The sequence below is a fragment of the Branchiostoma floridae genome, chromosome 18 (genome assembly GCF_000003815.2).
Source record: "Branchiostoma floridae strain S238N-H82 chromosome 18, Bfl_VNyyK, whole genome shotgun sequence".
Taxonomy (NCBI): Eukaryota; Metazoa; Chordata; class Leptocardii; order Amphioxiformes; family Branchiostomatidae; genus Branchiostoma; species Branchiostoma floridae.
This window is the reverse complement of record NC_049996.1, coordinates 9374931-9400469: the sequence shown is the minus strand read 5'-3', so window position 1 is coordinate 9400469 and position 25539 is coordinate 9374931. Positions and strand designations below refer to the sequence as shown.

The window sequence follows — 25539 nt, the reverse complement described above, 5'->3', positions numbered from 1 at the left end:
GTCATGCCTCCTCGTAAATTAGAGCTCGCAGACTCGTCGTCCGATCGAATCGCGCCTAATGTGAGGGGGGTATAAAGACATTTACCTAAGTATGTTGAAGGCTTGCATCGATCCAAGGTCTTTATAGTTACCGGCATGCCTTATGCGTCTACTTTGGACTAAACACTTTAACCAAAGTGCTATTTTAGTGCAAAATGTGTACCCTAGTGTTTATGACCTTGTACCACCACCTAAGTGTCTATCCTACGTCTACACTTGTGAATCTATAGGTGTCACTCTTGTATCTGGAGATATCAGCTTTATACTGCACGGTTTTCTCGGAAATGCTTATGTCAGAGGTACAATAGAGATAAACGTGTCCTTTAGGCCGATGTGCGCCTGCGTTAGTTTTAATCGCTACCATGTCTAAACACAGTTTTCGTGCCTTTTTACGAATCTAAAATCACGGAAACACGTACCTCCAATCTCTCTTGATTATGAGTGTGATTGAGACTGGCGGCAAGATCAAAGAGCCGTTTGTGTCGAGAAAGTTCACGTAGAATCACAGATGTACGTTTTCAGGCTCCGAGAAGCGAGTTGATTTGACGTAAGATTGCCCACAGGGAGATTAATTGAACTGCTTTCTTGTTCCACAAGATAACGACAACAACAATCTAGCACCTTGTCATTACGCACTCTAGAAATTAAAACGTATTACACGTCCTTGCACGTATACGTCGCGAACTATGTTGATGTAAAAGTCAATAACATGCCTCATTACACACACACAACAAGTATGGTGTCGTGCAAAACGTAATGCAAATTTGATCTTTGCTACTCTCTCAGCATTGATTAGGCTCCGGTTGTCTTTTTGTGCTTTTATCTGTTTTACTGCTTTGTCAGAGTTTAATTTCTTCGTGTCCGCCAGTCAACGACAAGAAATGTTCAGAACAGCCCATAGCCTAACGTCTGCTTGAGTAGGTTGTTTCCTTTTGACCGTTGAGTTTAAAACGTGGTTAGGAATGCAGTGCTGATGGGATCAACTGTTAGATTCCCCGGACAGCCAAACTATGGAATTCTATCAACGACAACTATTTCTCTGCTGTCTACAACTCATCAGCCTTCAAAACAAATGTCCATCGCTATCTCTTTGTACAATTATTTCCAACTTCTTAGTTCATTGCCTTAAAGTGGTCTAATGACCTTGCTCTGAACAATATCGTTAAAATGAAGATAAACGTCAGGAATACGTCATTACTGTGGAAGTGGTCGTTGTCGGTACATTGAATGGATCCTAGTTCCTCTCTCACACATCCACAACGTAGCCCTCATGCCCTGACTTTTAGAACAATGACTATGCTTCTTTGATGTACTCAGTACTAGTCTAGTAATTTAGGTACATCAGCGAGATGTGTGTAGTGATCTCTATGCCCTTAAATACGTCAAAGGCAGCTCGGTGAGTATTTGCAGAAAGCCGAGAGGTCTCAAGTGGTTTAAACTACTAGTTGAATTTGTGGCAAAATGTTTTGGACTTGCACCTGCAAATAGAAACCATTGATTTATCTGTGAAAAGACCATTTACTGTGGCAACGAAAACTTTACAACAGCGGTGCTCTAGACATGCTTTATTTGGCTGCAAAGAGCTTCAAGTGTACGTGAGTAGAATGTATATCCTCATAAGTACATTTTCAGCTAAACTCCAAATGGAACGAGTGCAATCATTGCACACTTACCTAGATAATAACCCACTCAGAACCTGACTTGATTGGTGTGAAGTTTTGCCCCTCCTAGCGTACCGAATATGTCAACATTTGCACTGAAGCCAAACTGTTCAAACGGATTTCCACACTAGGCATTGTGAAAATTTCACGCTGTTATCCACAACTTCATCGAACCATCTTTACACGATTTTATCTTCAGGAAATTTACAATGTACAACAACTTGAACAAGTGTCTACTCTGCACCTTGTATGTAAAGAATGACTGCTTAGGAGGAAAATGACGTACGGAGCCGATCGTGTTAGCCGTATTTTTGTTAGTCATTAATCTTAACAAAAAGCGAACAGCAATCTACTTTGAGTTTTTTTTATGAAAAAAGAAAGGCTCAAACAACCAAGCAAGCGAGCCAACATGAGACGTTAAAAACACACTTCCACCAGTCTCCTTTGCAAGACAAGTAGAACGTATGTTCTGTAAGCTTTGAATGGCGACTAGGGGTACGGGTACCAGTACAGTAAATAAGGTACAGGTACGGTCCAGGTCCAGAGGATCACGTCCAGGTCGGGACCTGAATCTAGACATAATTATCTAGGAGCACTTGTGAATGGGCGATACTCAAAACGATGGTTCATTTTGCTACAAAGGATTCTGTTTGGTGCTGTATGACTCTACTTGACTCCGGTCAACTGTTTTTTTTTTCAGGCCCCGTTTTTCCAAAGGAGAACGTCTTAAGCCCCACGTCCATGCATTCGTGACTTACGAAAGTCGACCTGAACGAAAGCATTGCGGGAGTGTCAATCATATATGTTATATAACATGTCAACGAAATGAATATTTGATATTTTGCTGATTCCTTCGTGGTACCCGCCATCTGAGGGCTAAGTGGATTCGTGATTTGTATCTATATCCAATGCTCTCTGACATCAAAAGTGTACATAATTAACACCGTAAGAAAGCCTTCATCTGCCATAATGTACCCTGCAGCATGCTGAATTCTGTAGATGCGTGGATGTAAAACACATTACCATTTGGTCACGGAAGGTCTGCGTGTGTAGATACCGCCCAGGCCTACTCACTTTGTATTCTCTCCACTTCAACACTTTAACACTTTGCTATCCTTACTATACCATATCTATTGCTGTAAATGGTCCCGGCCTTCAACCACAGTCTTTACCCAGCTTTAAAAGACTCTTTATGAGAAGAAGTGAGGAAACTACTCCTTAAAGTATTACAGGTGATGCTGATTACAAGGACGTCATGAAGAGAGAGACGGCAATGGGAGGCGGGGAGGCCGCTATAACATATGTACATCACAGCGCTACGGTACGATAAACATCAAAGGCAACACAACTTACCAGAGAAAATTATCCAAACAGAATATAAAGAGGCCTATTTCGCTATCTCCTCGTGCGTTCTGTTCATTAAAGATCATCAGAGTTTCAACGTGTTCCAAAGTATGTATCATACGTCTGTAAATAGAAATAAACCTGAGGACAGAGAAGAACAAGAAATCAACACGAAACATTTTCTTTTTTTGGAGATTTCTTGTTTTATTTCTCGCTGATTCCGTCAGATGAATTTTTCACTGGCTGTCATAAAGCGTTCGTCTTGTAGGAAATTGAAGACCGGAAATGAGATAACCTTTTCCTGGACCTTTGACCTAAATTTCCAAGCGTGTGGAAACCAACCGGTGGAGAACCATTTTGACCTCTAATTCGACCTCTACTTGCCGTCAGTATGCGTTGACACCAATTTCCTGTCACCCTAGTGTATTGAAATAAGGCAACACAACCGAACACAGAGATTCAACGAAGGAAGTCGCATCCCTACAAGGAAGTAACAAGCACCGGAATTGCTTGATATTTATTTGCAACAACTACGCAGTGATAAACATGTCATCATATTTCTGAAAGGTAAAAATCACGAGTTGAGTGGTGCTAATGGTTGACTACCTAGCTACTAGATCCTCTATCACAACACTGGATTCATCAGATCAAACCCAATCCTTTAGACACACCATTGTAACTTGGTTTCAAGAAAAGACTAAGCTTGCTCTACATCAGCGGATACGATCAAGCATTTCTTTTCAGTCATCTCTGTATCTCTTCCCTCTCCCCTTACCCCATATAGATATATGTCTTATAATGAATCTGAATCATCATTTTTGCATGTATGCTGGTTTCAAAATGTACATTTATAGTGTCGGATAGAGAGATGAGCTCTATTGAAACTAGTGACAGAAAGATTTTGATTCTACCTACACGTACATGTGTACTTTCAAACATACATCCAACCTTGCTTGAAAGGTGTCAGAGATTTGGGTGACTCCAATTTTTGTGTTGGATATTACAGTTCAACTAGTTCAAGAATGACTTCTACCAGCACAGATGAACTTTCAAGTTAATACATCCAACCTATTGTCCATACAACCGGGGTAAAAGGCTAGGATATCCCTGAATGCCACGCATTGCAAATGCAAGCCCCAAGACTTTCCCGGCGGTACCTTTGGCATACAGTGATCAATCTCGCATTGGAGTCATCGGCTTTTCAGAGAGCCATAACCCTCCATTGACCTTGCGAAGGCGTCCTTAGTCAAATTCTCATAACACTGTGTTGATGGTGGTTAATCAACCATTACAGTTTGCCACCGCCATATTGCAATGTCACACAGTCCAGTGCGTAAGCCTCTGCTTGCGTTTCAAGGAGCACGAGAAGTGACCTGTATCTGCCAACACGCGGCTATTTCTATCCTAGGGACAAGTTTTACATGTTGTGGAGAGTATAAAAGCCATGGCGTGTTGGACAAATCCCAATTGACCCTGCAGTATGTAGTCCCCCTCAACCTTTATGTAGAAGATGAATGACACTTTGCCTCAGCAGAGTGCTACATTAGAGTCAGATGCATGTCAACGGTGCAGCAGTAGCGCCCATTGAAGTAGGGTTGACCTTATAAGAGGGGTGAATGGACTCAATCAGCGTGGTACGGATTCTGTAGTGTGGGCTTCCTAGAGGTAAACTTTGACCAATAAGGCTGCAATCTTACTTCAAGTCAATTACCTGCATGGAAACCCTATTAGATGTTTGCCTTTGGCAGGGACGAGAGGTGATACCGGCATTTCCTTACATCAAAGGATGTGACGCATTCATAAGTATATTGTCCAGATGCTTTCTGATATACAAACCTACAAGGGTTCCAATGACTACATCAATAGTATCGAATTTCAAATGGATTGGCTACATCAGTTCATCAACCTTGTGACAAAGCAATCTTTAAACAATTCTTAACGGGACGTTTGTTGATCAAACTGAACAGAAATATCCATGTTTTCCCACTGATATTCGTCGACTGATATGTATACCTTTCAGTGATCCTTTGATACATTCTGTACATTACTACCATTCTCATCTCAGTCTGAGAATACTCAGTTGTTAGTATTGTAAAGTATTGTAAGTTCAAAATAAGGTAAAGGGATATCGTACGGGTTGGTCTAGTTCCATATGTATGTATCATATTCATTGCTAGCCTCTAGCGATAATCAGGCTTTATTCCACATGCCCCTTAGAAGACACCCGAAGCTGTTATTCTCAAAGGGCAGCTGCGTTTGACGCAGGATTTACGCATGTAACATAAAAAGAATGGTCTTGTGATGGGGCCAATTAATGTGTGTAGATGATTTTCCATGAAATGCTGTTATTCCATGTGCCCATTAAAAAAGTAGCGTTCTGGCACACAGCTGCGTTTGACGTTATCCGGACAATTCTATATTTACTATCGCAACACGCGAGCAAGGTGCACCATAAAAGGTACATTTGTATTCCTGTACACATATGGCTGACTAGGAGCCCATGGGTGCGCGTATTGTGAAAATTTCTATACATTCGCAGTGCCAATCACAGTACTCTCCCTAACTAAGCAAAAAGTTACAACTTACAGCTTGCAACTTTCAATCCCCGGGTCTTGTTAACTCGAAAGAGAGGCATTTCTGACTGCAGCTACATGTAATGTCAATTCTGCTTGCACGGTTTCGTGGAAAAGTGTTCTCTTCTCGGTAAACATTAGCTGATTTCCTTTAAATCAGCTACAGTCTTCGCTTTTGATCCCTACTACAGACCATGTTTGTCGGTGCCAAGCTCCATAATCTCACCTATCATGTGTTACGCAATCATTTTACTGTTTATACCCCTTTCACATTTGGCCAAAATTGATCGGACGACGATTCTGCGGCAATCACCCGAGCCTCACTAATAATAATAACTTTATTACACAACAATTGTACAAGGTGCAAAGTATGGCTTATATGTGACAGAGACGGGTTTCAGGTGAAAAATACTCGCAAAGCAACCCTCTGTCGATCTTAAATATGGCCGATCTTCCATCAATACGCCCGAAGATGGTGGATAATGTGACAGGGGTATTAGGGCTGTATATGCGGGCAGATAAGAGCGCGATTTGGGGCGCGGTCACATAGGTCGCACGATCGTCGTGCCTTTTGATACCATGGGATTTTTAAACAGGTCGTGACAGAAATAACCACCTACTTGGATCCAAAACAGGATTTTGTGTACCAAGACAGTTGAAATTTGCAGGAGACGTATATTTTTGTCTTCTAAAATGCCCTAAGTTACTGACCGTACGACGATCGCACTACCTATCTGACCGCGCCCTTAGTTAGACTTTCTTGACAGGACTACACAATGATTTTGGAATAAATGTTTCTGTTAAAGATAAAAGCTATCGTTTTCTTCCAATATACCTTACCATCATGGTAGATGATGAGATAAAGAGAAAGCACAGGGTAAAGATATATACTTGTATACTTATACATATTTCAATTAAGTAACTTAATTTTCCTTCCCCCGTGTGTATTTAAAGGCAATGACCCAAGCACGCTTCAGATGTTTCCCAATTGTTTATTTTTCTATAACTTTCCTGGTTTTTGTACATCTAGACCGAGAATTACTCTGTTACCTATTTCTAGGTCTGAGCTGTAACAGTACATGGGACAGTATCTACTGCTGGCCGAGCATCCCGGCAGGACACACCATCTTCTTACCATGTCCACATCACAAGGGCTTCGACAGCTCAAGTAAGGAATAAATTATATTTTCTATCTTCATAGTTAGGGTATAAAAGACCAGTTTCTCCCTGATCACTTCAGTGTCACCAACGAAAGATAACGAATGCTGAAACATCTGGCCGTTTCCAATATCATATGCAGCTGCTTGGGTAACTGCTTTTTGCCGTATTTTCTACAATGATGTACAATGTGACACATACATTGATCGCAGCTATCATATCAGATTTTCAGTATGATCAGAATCATTCCTTAACTCGTGGCGCCGTGTGTGGTAGAGTGTTGGGCTCGGAGCTAGGGGTCGTAAGTTTGATACTCGCCGTGCCCCGACGTTGTGCCCTTGGGAAAGGCACGTTACATGATCTTCCTCACTTCAAGGTGTAAAAATGGGTACCTCACTTTGGTCGAGGAGGTGATTTACTACCTTTACCTTCTGTCTACACTTGTGGCGCTGTTGAAATACGTAACGTAACTTCAGTGCAGCGCCACATTGCCCCAGTCTGTTACAAGACAAATATACAATCACACATTGCGTAACTCATTAACTCTAAATATACGGTTCAACAGTTTCACATTCATGTTTGAAGTCAAAAGTTGATCTAACTGTGTGACAGTAGCTTTGAATGATGAGTTGGGCATGATTTGTGACCATGTTATAGGTGGTATCTCACTGCACTTGTGACAGTGCCGCAGTGAAGGAACCCCGCAGTGCCGCACCGGTGCCCCATGTGCGGCGAGATACCACCTCTCGTACATGATGTAGCTCTAAGCTGAAACACATATGGTACATATCTTATCAGAGATTCTAGCGCACCGGACATGTGACGAAGACGGAGAATGGCTCATGGGGAACTGGACGAACTACACGGCCTGTCTCCAGTACCCGTTCAAACCGGTAAGGCATACGGCACATTTCCTACCTGGGGACCGGTCGGGATGTTTGCGGAAACGAAAAATTAAAGTTTATGCCAATAAATATGCACAAGGTCCATTGTGTGTTTTTGCTGTAATCTATATCGTCCTCATTGTTCCCCCAAACTACCCGACCGGGCCCCTTTGTGGAAATGTGACGAGGGAACAGAGCACAAAATCATATCTCAACACATCAGAAACCCAACATACCTCTTTATGTATATTTTTCATAGATCATTTCTTTCTAGGGGCTTTTCAAACTTGGTTCCACCCCTATGCAGAATGAATACCCCATCTCCCTCTATCTTTACTCTAAAATGTCATCTTTATGTAGTATGGCGACGACTTGGCGCGACAGTCTCTGAGATAACAAGTCTAGCTACAGTCGTTACTTTATGAGTCTTGTCAGGGACTCGGCGTCAGAACAATCAAGAACTATTGTACAAAAAATCCTACACATCAATTGGGCATGCCTATATTTGGAACGGCCTAGACATTTACGTGAGTTGGAGTCAAAGAACTGAAGTTTTAGCTTTGCTACATTGATCTTTTCTTCAGGATGCTGCAGTTCTACTGGCAGTGAGAGACATCTATGTGGTCGGGTCCAGCCTCTCCCTGCTCACTCTGTGCGTCACTCTTTTCATCTTCTGCTACTTCCGGTGAGCTCATCTCTTGTGTACAATGTTACCATGGTGATGACATTTAACAAGTAAATAGATGAATGAATAAGTGTCACTCTCTTCATCTTCTGCTACTTCCGGTGAGCTCATCTCTTGAGTACAACGTTGTCATGGTGATGACATTTAACAAGTAAATAGATGAATGAATAAGTGTCACTCTCTTCATCTTCTGCTACTTCCGGTGAGTTCATCTCTTGAGTACAACGTTGTCATGGTGATAACCTTCTGCTACTTCCGGTGAGTTCATCTCTTGAGTACAACGTTGTCATGGTGATAACATTTAACAAGTAAATAGATGAATGAATAAATAAACTTCATGTCAAATGTGATAAACTTCCCGGCTCTGTATGTATTTAATGAGCAGTCGCGCATGTCAAAGAAATTCCGTCTTGCAATAATGGCATTAGTTGTTTGATCTTCGCCTGTCTTGTCTTGCGATGCATCCGTTTACCAATAGCACTGGCAATGATGCGGAAAATAGAAGCATTTATAAGAAGGACGAAATGATCCTATATGTGCTATAGTGTTGTAGATATTGATCTCACGCTAGGCTGATGAAACAAGATTGAGAATGCCAAAGTAGCTTTACTGTGAAATGAAAGTGCTTGCTACCAATTGATGGATTTTCTTTGCAGGAGATTGCAGTGTGACCGCATCAGAATACACAAGCACTTTGTGCTGTCACTCATCCTGAGAGCCATTATTCTCATCGTTCTGCTGCAACCATTTCTCGACATCTCCGGCAGTTATGAATACATGAATGAGGTACCGTATTCACTTCATCATCTGCTTTTCCATATGTAAGACATTTGACATTTGTCACTTATTATTGCTTTTAATAGCACGCAGGAGGGGGTAGCCGCAAGGGTTGCTTTTAAGTTATATCATTAAGTTTCACCATGTCCTTCAAGTCTACTTCAGCAGCGAAATCATAAATAAAATGCAATTTTTAAAGAGATCATACACGCACGTATGCCCCTGAGCGCGTTTGTAACGTATTTTGTAAAGCTGACGTCCTTGCGATAGAGAGTTCCTCGTACAGAAATATTATGGTATTAGAGCGACCATGCGAGGAATGATTAAGGTTCCACGTCCAGAGCCTTCAACCACTTTGAAGTTGGACGTTACACGAAGAAGAGGTGGAAGGAGGAAGAGAAGAACGGGGGTGACGGAGAAAGAAATCGTGCAGCCTGCTCCCTGAGATCTGATGGCGGGAGTGAGTGGGGATCCCACTTGTAGGTTAGACCATGGGAGCGACTGCATCCAATTAACAACTTTCTTGTAAAGCTGACGTCCTTGCGATAAAGAGTTCCTCGTACAGAAATATTATGGTATTAGAGCGACCATGCGAGGAATGCGTAGATTTCAATTGCAGATAAGGCTTTTAATATAGAAAAGAACTTGCTCATCGATGCAATTGATAATCATTGTGACAGTACTGAAGAGTCTATACACTAAACGATATCCAGTCGTTAAGCACGCATTAGATCATGCGAAAAGGTGGTGGTTTTTATGAGAATGTGCTTAACGAATGTTTTATGTGAGCTTTAAATTAAGATTTTTGAAATATTGCTTGTCTTATCGAAAAGAGTAGGGCTCCTTCCAGTCTTTAAATACACTTTAAAGCATGATATTTTTTCATGAAAGTACGCTCTATGTATGCTTTACCTGTGCTTTCAGATCGGATATTTAAAGTAATGCTATTCTTATCATGAATATTGTGGCTAAGATTTTAGGTGTCTTGCCACATGAACACTACGGATCTCTGCCCTCCCCAGCCCGCAGTGTGCCGAGGCCTGGTTGTCCTGCTGCAGTACTTCAGCCTGACGAACATCTTCTGGATGCTGATTGAGGGGCTGTTCCTCTACGTGCGCTGTGTGGTGGCTGTGATGAGACACATCTCCAGTCTCACTGTCTTTTATGTGATCGGCTGGGGTAAGCAGTACCTACCATGCCTAAGTACGATATGTAACGTGAACATGGAAGGTCTCATGCAGATATAGTCACCGTCCAAACCGAGGCCCGGCCGGGCAGCTTTCGGGAACGAAAAGTATGATATAGAAGACGCCAAACTACATAAGACGTAAAGAGACTATTAATATTTTTGTATAGTTTTACGTACACATTTCTATTTTTGTTACCACAAAACCCGGCCCTAAGTTTAGAAATCTGAGGTTATTACAGAAGGAGTTTTCTAAATTTCTTAATGTCTTAACCATAGTTTTATCACCCTTTAATAGTAACTTCTGCCCCTGGATTAATCGTTCGAACCCGGTAGAAATTTTGTGCGGAGGAGTTTCATCTGGTAGGAGTTATTGATTAGATGGCTAATTAAAATCCGACTGGCTGAAACTCCTCCGCGCAAAATTCCTACCGGGTGCGAAAGATCACCCCGGCAGCAAAAAGCATCATATAGTATGCCCCCGCGAAGAGGCTAATCCACGGTAGACATGACTACAAGGTAATATAACAGTTCATGCTCAACAAGTTTTAAGCTGCGCCAGGTGTTTCAAATTGATGTCATTGAACATGAACTACATGTATGGCAGACATCAATACCACAGGGTCATTCAAACAAATCGATCAAAAGTATCTTGAGATATACTAGTACATGCAGGGGCAAACACACAAAAACACACATACTTCGGCCAAAAACAAACCCCCCATCGGAGTTGAAGCTTACTCCCGAAGGCAAAAGTGTAATCGTGCTGTTATATAACTGTGGATAGAATATACATTGTCCAACATTCTATCTTTGTAGTACTTGACATGTCGACAGTGATCCTAACGGACATATTGTTTCAGGTGCCCCGATGGTGTTCGTTGCGGTATGGACAGTGGTTATGAGTGTGTACGATCTGTGGATAGAACATACTTGTCCAACATTCTATTTTTTTAGTAGTTAACAGTGATTCTATTAGTAAGGACATATTGTTTCAGGTGCCCCGGTGGTGTTCGTTGTGGTCTGGACGGTGGTTATGAACTTATGAGTGTGTACGATCTGTGAATAGAACATACTTGTCCAACATTTTATTTTTTTTTAGTAGTTAACAGTGATCCTAAAGGACATATTGTTTCAGGTGCCCCGGTGGTGTTTGTTGTGGTCTGGACGGTGATGATGAGTGTCTACGATCTGTGGATAGAATACACGTTGACATTTCCTAATAAATAAATTAATAAATGCATTATCCAATAGTGTAATTATTCAGTAGTTGAGAATGATCCTAACGGAACTATTGTTTCAGGTGCCCCGGTGGTGTTCGTTGCGGTGTGGACAGTGGTGATGAGTGTCTACGTTCTGTGGATAGAATACACATTGACATTTCCTAATAAATAAATTAATAAATGCATTATCCAATAGTGTAATTATTCAGTAGTTGAGAATGATCCTAACGGAACTATTGTTTCAGGTGCCCCGGTGGTGTTTGTTGTGGTCTGGACGGTGATGATGAGTGTCTACGATCTGTGGATAGAATACACATTGACATTTCCTAATAAATAAATTAATAAATGCATTATCCAATAGTGTAATTATTCAGTAGTTGAGAATGATCCTAACGGAACTATTGTTTCAGGTGCCCCGGTGGTGTTCGTTGCGGTGTGGACAGTGGTTATGAGTGTTTACGACACCAAACCTTGCTGGCACCACTATGGGCGCCTGAAGTACGTGTGGATCATCTCTGGACCAATCGTCGGTGCTCTTCTGGTAATTCAAACATAATTTATTACATCATGTTGATTGCTAGATCCTAAGAGTGCCTCTCTTTGCTGTTGTCATTTTTATTGGCTAAACGATTTACTTAACAGTGAATGACCAAAAGATAAGATAGACAAATTTTCAAGCTATTGACTTAGTTGATATTTCCTTAGCTTTCTTGGTCCTAACAGATAGATAAAAAATTCCCATAATAAGGCATATAGCCAAATTGTCCTAACAAGGGATAAATTTTCTGTGCCTGACTATATTTATAAAAACTAACAACACCATAGAATGTCCAGGATAAAAGATACAAAAACCAGAACTTGTGCTGCAGTTGCCACCAGAGGGCCCACACAAAACATTGACCTTTGCTGTACAACACTTACCCACATATCAAATATCATCAAAGTCCATCCAAAGCTATTGCCATGGAAACGCATGCATGTACTGACACACGGAGCCCAAAACTATACAACCATTTTCCATGAAGGTAATTTTTTAAATAACATAACATAACAGACATGATTGTATTTACAACGACCCCCCACCCCACCTCCCCCTATAGGTCAACCTGTACTTCCTGTTCCACATCTTGGCCGTCCTGGTAACGAAGATTAAGGATGACCAGAAGACCCCCCACGCCACGGAGCCATGGCACGAGCTGACCCTGGGCTTCAAACTGGACCTGAAGGACGGCACGTCCAACATGGCGGCCGCTGCCGTCCCCAAGAAACCCGGAGAGATGGAGAGAATAAGGTCAGTTATTGGAGAGGTCACCACTGTTTGATTGTCTGCATTACATTATCTCCAAGCAAATCGGCCGTTTCTAAGAAGAAAAGTTTTCAACTATATTGTAAATTGTACAAAGCAGCTGCAAACTGATGAAATACATGCCGTACATTGCAAAATAAGTATACTAGTGTCATGCAATGCCAGAGTCTATTCCAAGGTCTAATTAAGAAGAAAGTGTGAAAGTACAAAAATGAAGAATCTATTGTAACGTATTCCATTCTCTGTGTGTTCAGTCATTTGTTCAACCTTCCTGCCCATTCATGCTATACACTTTGCCAAACTTTTCTGATTCGCACGTTCACATCGGCTTTCTAGACGAGGTCATCCATATAATCAAATCAGCATCGCCTTAGTTGAAGACTCAGATGGACTTTCATGTTCTACTGGTGTTTTGCGTTAGTACATGCGTTTTGGAATCAATATTTCATTTCATTTTCAACGGGTAAGTATTGTTAGTAGGACTTCATAGCAACGACTAGGCCTTAATTAACGCCAAATTACTCAAGCAACTGGAAATGGTTTATGGAAACGGTCAGACGTTTCAGATAACACCCGTTATCTATCGTCCTTGACACTGAAGATAGATTGTAAGAGAGCTGACGAAAGATAGCAAATCAGTTTATTGCAAATTCTTGCTCGTGGGCTAATTGCAGGTAACATTAAAGGGTCCAATGTTAAACCAAAATAGCAAGCGCCTTCTTTAGCCTAATAAAACTAACTCTAGAATAACGTATATTATCTAAAACTGTTTCCAAAATCACATCTAGTTGCTTAAATAATTGCTGTTTGGCGTATCTTTAATTTTACCTTGATTTCTAACCTTCATCGACGTGACGAGGCCTTTAATTTGGACCTTTTCAAATTGGTATGACACGGATATACCCATGTGCTGTAAAAGTAACCATGTTCTTGGTACAACTCTGCATTTCAACTGCTCACTATGCTTAAATCTGAAGTGCAATTTGTCTTTGTTGATGGCGACTACAGGAAGGCTCTTCGGGCCCTGTTCGTGCTGTTGCCTTTGCTGGGCCTGACTAACCTGCTGTTCTTCGTCGATCCGCAAGATGGCGGTGTTGGCGAGAACATCTTTCAGATCTTCAACGCACTGTTGCAGTCAACACAGGTGCACAAACTTTACATCGACATAAAATAATGATTTTTGCGATGATCACACAAATACAGCGTCACTATTTTTTTAACCTTCTATTTGTACTTTTGATTAATGGAAAAAATATCTAATCACATACGAATTTTTACGCATATCGTATATCATGTCTTCACAGGGTCTGGTCGTGTCCATAATCTACTGTTTCACCAACGACGAGGTAGGCCTACATTTTCACAACTGATTTATTCGCAGTAGATGTAATACTGTCATTTCAAGTAATAAGAAATGTAGACAATTGAGGAAAATTCACATTCAGTATGAAATTCGCAAGGACAGTATGTCAATAGATATTTCATATTTCAATATAAAGTCATTTCAAGTAATAAGAAATGTAGAAAATTGAAGAAAATTCAAATTCAGTATGTATGAAATTCGCAAGGACTGTATGTTAATAGATATTTACCTACCTCCCCTCTGGAAGAAATGCAGCGATTAAGATTTGAATTTAAGGATGGATTATTGCATTAAGATCTGCTTTTGTAATATGTCTAGGTGAAATCCGTGATCAGGGATCGGATGAACCGCCAGAAGCAGCCATTGACCAACAAAACGGTTCTCTCGGCCACTAACTGCCATCGGCGCAGCGCTCAGTCCACCACCTGCACCCCCGGCCGGGACCCGGATGTACGGATACAGCGCAGTGAGCGCTCCAGCGTGGTGTAACTCCTCAGGCTGACGTCACAGTTCCAAACCGGGGCCCGGCCGGGATGTTTTAAGAAACGAAAAATCAAATTTCTAGGTATACATTTTGATTTTCGTTTTATCATAAAGACATCAAGATATCAAAATACACAAATGTCAAAATAATATACATAGGCATGACATATCATTCATTTTGCTCCCGAAAGCTGCCCGGCCGGGCCCAGGTTTGGAAATGTGACCTTAGGCTAACGTCACATTTCCAAACCGGGGCCCGGTCGGGCTGTTTGTGGAAACGAAAAATCGAAATGTATACGTAAAAATATACACAAATAACTCCCACGACTATTCTCTTTACGTCTTGTGTACTTTGGTGTCTTTTGTACCGTAGTTTTCGTTCCCGCAAGCTGCCCGGTCGGGCCCCCGCAGTTTGGAAGTGTGACTATGGGTTAGAAGGTTACGGAAGCGCGCGGGACTAGCGACTCTGCATACTGCGGACCGTGCGCGACTTTTGCTTTTGGATGTCACGGTCAAATGATGAAATACTAGATGATTGCAATCTGAAATATATCATTTCAGACTTTTGGAAGATCAGTTAAATCTTCGAACAACAACTTCACAGTTGCTGTTTGGCAAACAATGGAGAACTGTTCAGGTTGAGCCAAAGAGTTGATTTCAGAAATAAAAATTGTCAAAAATTAAAGGAGGCCCGCGTACTAAGTACGCATGCGCAGACAAATGCATCCCCTAAAAACCTTGTCTTGGCCATTTTCCAGACATGGTTTTCTTCTTTCAGGGGTCTCTATCTTTGACTTATAACCTGCAATGCATTTCGCTCCACATGCGTACTTAGAATCGTGAACATTCATATAGGTCAGATACCTTGCAAGATATTATTTGAGAAAACATATCATAAACAGTATAGTTGTGTATTTCAATTAGATTATATACTCCAGGGACCATTTTTCTACATATTTACACAGACTATGTACTGTAGGGAGCCAGCGCAATGTGGTCAGCCATAGACACCTTCTTCATTTGTCTAGATGTTACACTTTTATTGCTTTTAAGAGAAGTACATTTCTTAAGTATTGTTTGGATGTACTAGTGAAATTTTCATTATTCATTTTTGTTTACCATATCGTCATTGTATTGGATTGCACTAGTATGAAGTTTATAACGCAAGGTCATTACTTTGTAATATCTAAACTGTTGCTGTTTATATGTGTATGAAGGAAATATTTACCATACTATTCTATTTTCTGGACGACTCACGGACGGTCCTTCTTAATCTATTCGTTAGACTGTTTTGATGAGGTATACATAGCTGTTAGATATGTTGTTATAGTACTACAGTATTGTATTGAGATATGATTTAAGAAGGCATGTATATAAGTATTTATGCCTGTACCTCAGATATTACTTGCCTAATGTGGTATATAGTATTTTTGTATATTTAGCTGTGCAGCGATGGTTATTGCGTTGTCAGTGCAAGGTCCATGCAATTGGTACGCTTGTCAGTGGATTGAATATACTCTGTACGTTCGTATTGCTTTTGTCTTTTTTGTGTGATAGGACAAGAAACAACACGTTCCACTTTGTGGTATATATTTTCTAAAAAAACGATGTGCATATGTGCGTTATATGTCACACCTATCGTGTTAATCATAACTGTAAATTCTAATCGAAATTTCCCTGAGATTAAGACTCTAAACATGGCGACTCCCTCTGGATGACGTCATCTAACTCCCAGCATGCATAGTACCAGCCCAGCTGGTACAAGGTGGCGACAAGGTGCCACCAGTGATGACTGTAGCCTGCAAACCACAGTTTCCCTGGGGTGGAAAGAGGTGAAATACAAGTAACATTAATATCTGATTATAACTGTGCATGTACTCCCTACTGGGTAGCACACATAGTAGACTGTCTTTATTTTGACAAATTGACGTATTTGATAATTGCAAGCGAATTCAGATACACTGGTAAAACATTTCCGAAATAGCTTTCTTACCTGGGAAGAATCTTTCCGGAATATGAAGACCATAAAACGCCATGGCGACTACACCGGCGAGGTAGGCATTCACTAAGATCCTCAGTAAGGTCTGGAGATACATCCACACAAAAACATGTGTTACAAATAGATAATTCTCATTCATGTTATAGAAACTACCAGAATTATCATTCTTATGCAGTAACATTCTCTTCTATCTATCCAATGAATCACATTGGGAGACTCATATTTCAAAGTGATATCACATGTATGATGTAACAACAAAACAACATTACATGAAAAATTAGAAAAATATACAGCGTACTTCAATTAAGTTATATTTCATGGATTGACTATATCTGTCTACCTAGGCCAATATATGTATGTATATAATGCTATCCGTCAATAAGCCCGTTCACAGAGATCAGGGCGCATGTGCGGTAACAGGAATTCTAGGTAATATGTTAAAGGGCAAGGCCCCGAAAAAGTTAACAAAACCGGTCTAGACGTTGTTATGCAAATCGAGTCAATGGTCGAGATAAGGACTGTACACTTTTTCGGGGCCTTCACATTTGACATATTACCTAGAATTCCTGTCGCCGCACATGTGTTCTGATTTCTGAGAAAGAGCTTATGCAAAACACCATATCCTTTTATTTCATGTATAAGTTAATGATGTTAGATAAGCCTTCTCACACTAGATACCACGCATGCGCGGGTGGACGGAACTCTTGGTAATATGTCAAAGTTGAAGGCCCTCGCGGACGTCAACAGTCTGATATCTTTACCATTGTTTCGATTTGTGTAACAATGCCAGGTACGTAATGGCGCCTGCAAAATGGCGGAATATGACGGAATGTTGATTTTCTGGGGGCCTTCAACTTTGAAATATTACCTAGAGTTCCTGACACCCGCGCGTGTGTGGTAACTAGTGTGAGAAGGCTTATCAGCCCATTGCCGACTTACCGTCATGTGGAGCGTGTCCCAATCCGTACACAGCACCAGGAACAGGTGGAAGATGGAGATGAAGGGGAACGAGCCCACACACGCCGCCTGTGGGAAGAACATGGTACTGCAATTTGATTTGAACATACAGAATCAAACTGTTACACACGGTGAGTAAAAGCTATGGTAAGAAACCATGGAGAAACGTTCAGAAGGCATCCGCCATCTGTCTTCATCTCTGAGGTTAGTCACCTGTCACCTGGATGTCAAGGTCGCATATGTGAATATTGTTAATTTCTGAACGTAAACTATCAATGTAAGGATTGGCCTTATAATGTCACTTTGCAGAGATGACCTGCTAGATCGTAACAGTTACCTGTACAAGCCTTTCCTCCCTCTTCTTGTCGCTCTCCGGCTCAAACGCATATCGGTAGATAGAAATGACGTTTGCAAGCAGGAAAACGACAAATATAGACAGGTAGAAGTTTCTCCAACCCTGCAATAGAACAATTCTGTCAATCACAATAAGCAGTTCAACCATTGATAGCGCATGTCAATTGGCCACTTGACCAATGAGAGAGTGGCTGCATGCCGGAAAATATTTGTATTTCTATGCTTAAATTTTTTACTTATGTGAGCAGGGGTATCTTTAATGATAAAGGCAAACATTTGGTAGATGTTGCTCTTATGATGATAAGACAAGTCATACATCGACCAAACCGGAAATTACGTAATACTTACCGGAATACAATAGAAGCCATAGTGCAGGAAAACTATGTATGAGCCCATCACAGCAATGCAGAATGTGGCGACATCCGTGGCCAGGAACGCACGGCGAACTTTGTCGCACTTATGTCCCCACATCAGATGGCACAGCGTGGAGCCAAATAAGCCAATCTAGAGTGAAATATGACAAAGATGAAATTTCTATATGCTACTTCAAAAGAATTTAAGAGATCATATTGTTATCAACTCGTCATTCTCTTTGTGTTTAAAGGTATGATTTACATGGATTCAATATCTATGACAGGTTTTCAGCCTGCGTTTTCAGGTAGAACAAACTGGTGTTCTCAGGTGCTTGTCAGCCATGCAAGAACGCCCCCTAGCGGCTCTACTTACTATAGCGCATATCTCTTGTGCTAGTCGGACGTTGCGAGCATATCCTTCCTCTTGGCTTCCTTCTTTTGCCAAGAGAACGACGAAGTAGACGGTTGGGAGGAGGTGGCTCCATATGTTTACAGTTTCGTTGGACAGGGCAAACAGGCTGAGGAGTAGAATTCTGGCTTTATTATCACACACTTGATGGGGGAGGAGGGGGGCATTACGAGAAAGGTAACTACGTTGGTTGTTTTCCATTCATTACACCAAAAAGGTTGAAAGAGGGTCCCTTTTTCAACCTCCATGATCACAAGCGTTCTATTGGCATAGGTTAGTTGGACTGAAACATCTGTAACGTTATGTATACATCTATCCATATAAACTCAAAATGGGAAAAGGGGTGAAACCTCGGTAATTATGACAGGTGGGGCATGGGAGGGGACAGTGTTTTGGTCAATCGATTTATCGATTCATATGTATTACGTTTCCTATATATCTATGTTGATGACATCTGCCAATAGCCTAGTGGTTTGAATATCTATGGATATGAATATCTACATTTAAGCTTGGGTTGCTTTAAAGGTTTAAAAAGAAGTGTCTATCACTGTCCTACATCACTATGTTTTTATACGTAGTCTTTTAATGCTAATACGGTAAGTGACTAGGATTACATTGATGTGCTTTGTAGTTTTGTAACCAGAGTGTAATCGATAGAACTTAAACGAAAGTCACAGTGTCATTGTATATCTAGGTATATTCGACTATAGCACTGAAACAAAATCAAAGAAAGTGGCCAACTTGTCCTGTTTATTAAAACGAAGAAAGTAACAAATGCTTGATGTAACGTACCCTTTAATACACTCCCATGTGGTGAGGTTGACTCTGTACCCGTAGTAGATGTAGGCTCTCTGTACCTCCTCACGTAACGTCGGGCTCAGTTCGTCTGCAGTCAGCAGGCCAGGGCGGACTGGGAAGGAAAGAAGTTGATAAGCCCTTCGGTTAGGTGCTGTGTGTGTGTTTGTGTGAGTCTGTGTGTGGTGTGCGTGTGTCTATGTGTGTGTCTTTGTAATGTTTGTGTGTGTTTGTTTGTGTGTGTTTGTGTGTGTGTGTGTGTGTGTGTGTGTGTGTGTGGTGTGTGTGTGTCTATGTGTTTGTGTGTCTGTCTGTCTGTCTGTGTGTGTGTGCGCGCACATTTGTGTGTGAACAGCGAAAGTCGAGAAGCTGTGGATGGATCCTATTGATATTTGGTTGCTGGGTCAAGTCTTGAGGTACTACAGTGGACTGTGCAGTTTGACATCTCGTGTTGTGGACTTGTTATGGTCGTAATATTTGCGTGGTAGATAGCTCTTCGAACAAAGAGTACGTAGGTTTGTGCCGCCCAGCGGAATGTTTTGGAACTGCAGGTGGTGATTATGTTTAAGCAAGGACTGAAGGAGTTAAATCTTGGTTTGAGACTTCTTTACGTGTAGTTTTCACCTTTTTCGCCGAGACAGCATTTGGAATTAGTGTTGACATCAATGTAGTCAATGTAATTTTAGGGTTAACTGAGAAAGCAAGCTTTTAAGAGATGATGACGTGATTAGATGTAGATCAGATCAATGTATTCAAAGTCTACCAAGGCAATAGTTGATATCACTACACCGTATTAGAAAGCTAGCCGACATGAACATTATATATGGAAAAAAATAGGACCGGATCATGTTTTACATACATTATTCATAGCCATATCAATATCCGATGTTTCTATTTATAGATACTACAATGAGGTCATGAATTCCCTGAAAGCCTGTATAAATGTACTAGTTGGTGGTGAGCCGTTCTACATCCGGGTTCTTCGGGACGCTCGATATAGTGCAATATGGCAATCCACAACCCGATAGACCGTAGAGCAGGGTTCTTTCAGGGACAGTTCATTTCAGATACGATATGGGGAGCAGTTGTTTATGGTTTGTTTTATAATGCGCTGTCCCAAATAAGGGAGGCTATTATAGGGGGAGTAATTACACATTCATCTCGACTTTTTCCGAGTGTCCAAAAACTTTTTTCGTCGTTTTCGCGGCAGGCACCCATGGACCAAATGGGTAGACACATGTAAGAGGTATCACACATGTGCAATCATCAATGAATAGTAAAAAGGCATGTGCTTGTCTCGGATTAATTATGAATGTTAGCAGCTAGTCACCCCCCATCTCTACTTTGCCTTGTGTTCACTATATGATGAAATATTAACATTGCGTGAGGGCGTGTGTTTGTTTGCATTGATGATCTTACTTTTTGTATTGATGACTTTTTACTTTTTTTGAGCCTACAGACTCCTAGATAAAACAGCTATATGTGGTCTGGATAGAAGGGTAGAATTAGTTTCCGTCAAGGAGGATATAACCTCCTTGGTTTCCATACTCTTGTTCGTAACTGCTGTTACCCCCCCCCCCCCACACACACACACACTGCTCACACAACCCCACTCCTCCCACTATACACGAACTCATCTCTATCAGCAGCACACTGTCATTTAACATAATGTTCCAGAATATAGCACACATAACGCTATCTTGATTGTTTAAACTATCATCATTCATAAGATAGGTTAGTTCTTTAGAAATGTTGGATACTAGCAACTCAATGTAGTTCAACTGTTTTGTATGTACACGTTGCCACATATTATATCGATCCTTAACAATTGTCGTGCAATAAAGTTCTACTTCTCTACCACCTCATGGCCATTAACCCCCCGCGTCACGCGCGTACAGTCCCTACCAGCGGCGTTATTGACATCTCCATCACTCACTACGCACAACATGGCGCCTGTCTAATATTCAAACAACATTGGAACTAAACTCAGCTGGAGTGAATGCGAAATAATTAGATTCAGAATATACAAAATACCCCAATAATGTTTTTTTGTGTGTTTATCATTGTGCTTCCAACAAACAATGTACCAATGTGACTATGGGGTAATCTACGCTCTAAATTATTCATTTCTGAGTCTGGCATATCTGATATAGGCACGCTATTTCTGGGCCCCATTCAATCATTTGCTTCGTATTGGCACGAATTTACCATTGCAATGATTCATAATTCTATTACAGCCCTATGTTTTAGTTTCCCCTTATGGTTTAGAAATATTACATAAGTCGAAGAAGATGACGCAATAGATAATCTTAAAATAGACATCGTTGGTTCACATGGGGCCATTCGAAGCCTGTTTCCACACGTCAAATTTTTGTATCATAGCCAGAGTACATTCATAGACCATACCATGGTGTCATTCATAAACCTAAATAGTATATATACCTTAACAAAATGACAGTAACAATCCACGAAACTTGCGTTGCCATGATAAGAACATGCTGTGCGTATATATTACATATTTCCAACCTTCAGTTGACCTTAAAATAAGATTCCTATTGACGTGTCTGTTAATTCCACTGCAATTCTAATTCAAACACCATCAATATATCTTTCAAATGTCTCTTCGTTTTTTAAGCTACTGAATGAAAGTAGAGTAGTGTGTCTAATATCGCATAAGCTATGTGGCAATGCCTGTCATATATATCTTACCAACCCAACCATATACAAGCACGTGTCTAGCTAGCTCACCTGGTAGAGCCGACACCCGTCCCCTAACACCTGTATAGTCGTTCCTAGCTGGCGGTGTACTACCGTAGTGAGGTCCGTTACTGGGCGGCAGATGTTGAACATTGTCCCGCCCAGCTTCCCTCTTCCGTGCGGTGGTGGCCCCATCGCCGAGCCCGTCGTGCGCCCACCCGTCCATGGGTGTGCCGGCGTCTATAATGAACGTATTGAACCACGCTGATCTAGCTTGACACGTCCTTTGTAAACTACAGAGGAAAATGGCAAAAATCGATAATGCAATACGTTGCACCCTAACGTAGGAAAACTAGTGTAACACAATAAATGTATCGACTGTAGTTGGTACTCTGGTCACGTCTGCCACTATGCGACTAATTATCTCACCTTCTCATTCACATGTATTCCGCCAGACTGAGTATTAACAAAATGCACTTTGGGAACATGATTTCTGAGTAACTTTGGAGTGTAACGCGACGTATTTGAAACCCCGAGTAAAGGTGGGTTCACACGTGAGCGTACGTTTTAGTCCGTATGAAGGTTTTAGCATTTATCAGGCTCCACAGGTCGCTAGAAAAATAATAGAAATTAGACAAATATTTTTTTTTTTAGTATATAGCCAGATACTAATAATATGCCAGCGGAGTTAACTGGTCGCAAACCATACTTCTCGGCCAGCTAACTCCCCTGGGCATGTTCGACATTTCTCCAATCTTTACCAATTTTTCAGTGACCTGAGGAGCCCGGTAGAGGCTTAGAACTCCCATGTATGCGGACCATATACGACCTTGAATATATACGCACGTGTGAACCCGGCTTATGAACACTCATTGATCACATGCCCCTACCACTAGCTTGCTGTGGAAAACAGTTCTATTTATTTTAACAGACTTTTACACTGCTGCCAATAAGCACAATTCACCCTATCTGGTATACAAACAGGCATTTCCATGTACTGTTACTGTCAAGTCCTATACCCCCTGCAGTTTCTTTGCGCTTCATTTAAAAGTGATATCATTTTTCACATGTGACAATATGCATGTAACAAATTGTATACATGTAACACATACACATATACCATATTTTGTTGTTATAAATATACATGTACGATATGCTAGCCTGGTAATATATTGTTTTACATGTTTAACAGCTATATTGCTATAAACTGTGAGATTGTCGAGCAAAAAAGCACATTCATTATGCATTCATTTGAACAGAATTGCCCACCGTCAACACATGTTTTCTATGATACAATAAGAACAATATGCAGAAATATTCTACATAGATTTTCAAACACTTCACAGCGACAAAATGCAGCTCATACCTTCCTTCTTCTACTCCTCAAAGATCTAGAATCTGTAACGGAGGGGGCCCTAAATTCGCCACTTTTTACAGTACATATATATACCCACCTGTGGAACAAAATGGGCGACAGCGAACTTGCAATCACCTCGTAGTACTGGTTAGTTATGGGTCAGCTGTTACCGAACTGTTGTCGAACTTGTTTGATTAGGCCGCACTGATTTGATTTGCATGATGACGTCGACATCCTCTGGGCACACGAAAATTATTCCAGCGTACAAAGTTAATAGAAACTGCGCAGAGTAGAATAGTTTTCATGAATATGAATAATGAAGTGGTTGAACAAGGTTGAACAAATGTCTGAACACAGAACGTGGTATGCCAGATAAGAAATTCTTTACATACTTTGGTTTAAAGGACTTCGTAAGTCTTCATTCATTAGTGTAGATTTCAATTTTTTTTTTCAATATACGGCATATATTTGCTCATTATGCAGCTTCTTTGCACGATTCGGATTGAGGTCGCAAACTTTTGCTTTGGAAACGAACGGAAATCGACGCGCGTGCGGACGCCACTATATACTGTTAGTCGTACGGTTACGTATTTGAAATGCCAAACTTCACCTCTGACATGCTGGTGCCATTATTGTTCACGGGTTATGCTGGTAGTGTCTGCGATTTTTGACGTTGCAAATAGGAAATATGAAAGACCACAAGTAGGCTTTTTTAATTTTTTTTAGGTTCTAGTACTTTCTACCATCTTAAACCGCCATTGTCGTAAGTTAGGTGCATAGTTGAAACCACATCTGTCCTTGACAATATGTCCTAAGGCACAGTACAATGTATTTGGCTGTACACAATCTGTTGTCTACTACACTGTGATATGGAATACAACGTATTACATTGTATAATACACTGTACATCTGGCTATGTAAAACACAATGCATCTGAATTTGATTGGTATATGAATGTCCAAGATGTAATTCTATCATTATCTTACGTCTTCTGATGCTTCAAATTGCGAAAGGTGACTGTAAACCTGTAGATACCATCTTGTGTGCCTAGAAGTTCCACTCGGACTGTCTTCACCTGTTCTGTTTACATCGGAGACTAAATTCCCGTGGGAATGTTTGTACAAACAAACCTAATTCCGTCAATAGAGGCTATATATCCAGGTAATATGATATGCAAAATAACAGTAACTCAAGCAACTTGATAGGATTTTGGAAACGCCAAGACTTTTCAGTTGGCAACTACTACCTTTCACCGGTGAAGTCTTGGTATGATCTTACGTGTGTTTGGCAAAAATTCAAAGAAAAGACAACTTTGTTATAGAAATGCTGGTGTACAGAACCTTTGGATTTTTGTCTTTACCTCAATGAAATCTCAAATCATATTTTCAGTTGAGTAACTGTAAAAAAAGCCTATCCTAATTAAAGAACTTAACAACAGACCTGAGTCAGCCTACAGATGTGGTCTATGTGGCAGAGACAGACATTCTCGTGTATCTGTATCTGTATCTATATAGCCGGTATAACCGCCCTTCGGCGTATACACCAACTTCGCAGGCACGCCGTGCGGCAGCAGCTGGTTATATTACACTGAACGATCCGTCACACCTGTAGGTGTTTAGCCATAGCCAAAGCTGTACTAACTAGGATTTTACCATCAAATACTTACGGAAGGCGCCACATATACTGATCCTGTTCAGTCAATGACGAAAATATAGTGGATGCTACCTGGAACGTCAGCCCGTTTCCAAAGAAATTTATCCAGTTGCCTGAGTAACTGTTATCTTGTGGATAACCAAGTTACTTATCTTTGATTATTAGGAGCACATTCATTTACCCTTAACCAATAGGGAATGCGTATTAAGATTAAGTCTGATATAACAGGAGCCATGGCAACATAAATACAGCAAGACTTCAGTGCATACAAATTCTAGAGAAT

At 40.9% G+C, this 25539-nt stretch overlaps 2 protein-coding genes across 2 annotated transcripts in view; one reads left to right on the top strand and one right to left on the bottom strand.

Moving 5' to 3' along the window:
- The window catches only part of LOC118406067 (diuretic hormone receptor-like), a 21192-nt gene extending 6504 nt beyond the window's left edge, over window positions 1-14688 (top strand). The window contains exons 2-11 of the mRNA XM_035805925.1: window positions 6678-6785; window positions 7574-7668; window positions 8244-8344; window positions 9001-9130; window positions 10144-10300; window positions 11941-12071; window positions 12631-12821; window positions 13845-13980; window positions 14141-14182; window positions 14518-14688. Coding sequence (XP_035661818.1) covers window positions 6678-6785; window positions 7574-7668; window positions 8244-8344; window positions 9001-9130; window positions 10144-10300; window positions 11941-12071; window positions 12631-12821; window positions 13845-13980; window positions 14141-14182; window positions 14518-14688 — 1262 coding nt within the window. The remainder of the gene's footprint in view (window positions 1-6677; window positions 6786-7573; window positions 7669-8243; window positions 8345-9000; window positions 9131-10143; window positions 10301-11940; window positions 12072-12630; window positions 12822-13844; window positions 13981-14140; window positions 14183-14517) is intronic.
- Window positions 14689-15705: 1017 nt separating this feature from the next.
- On the bottom strand, window positions 15706-23770 carry LOC118405236 (progestin and adipoQ receptor family member 3-like). Its single transcript, XM_035804618.1, has 9 exons — window positions 23701-23770; window positions 22298-22539; window positions 19547-19664; window positions 18719-18863; window positions 18341-18496; window positions 17976-18095; window positions 17621-17707; window positions 16676-16766; window positions 15706-16499 (listed from the first exon to the last, which is right to left on the bottom strand). The coding sequence occupies exons 2-9, from the start codon at window positions 22470-22472 to the stop codon at window positions 16366-16368; spliced, it is 1026 nt and encodes a 341-aa protein (XP_035660511.1). The 5' UTR covers window positions 22473-22539; window positions 23701-23770; the 3' UTR covers window positions 15706-16365.
- Between the last annotated feature and the right edge of the window lie 1769 nt (window positions 23771-25539).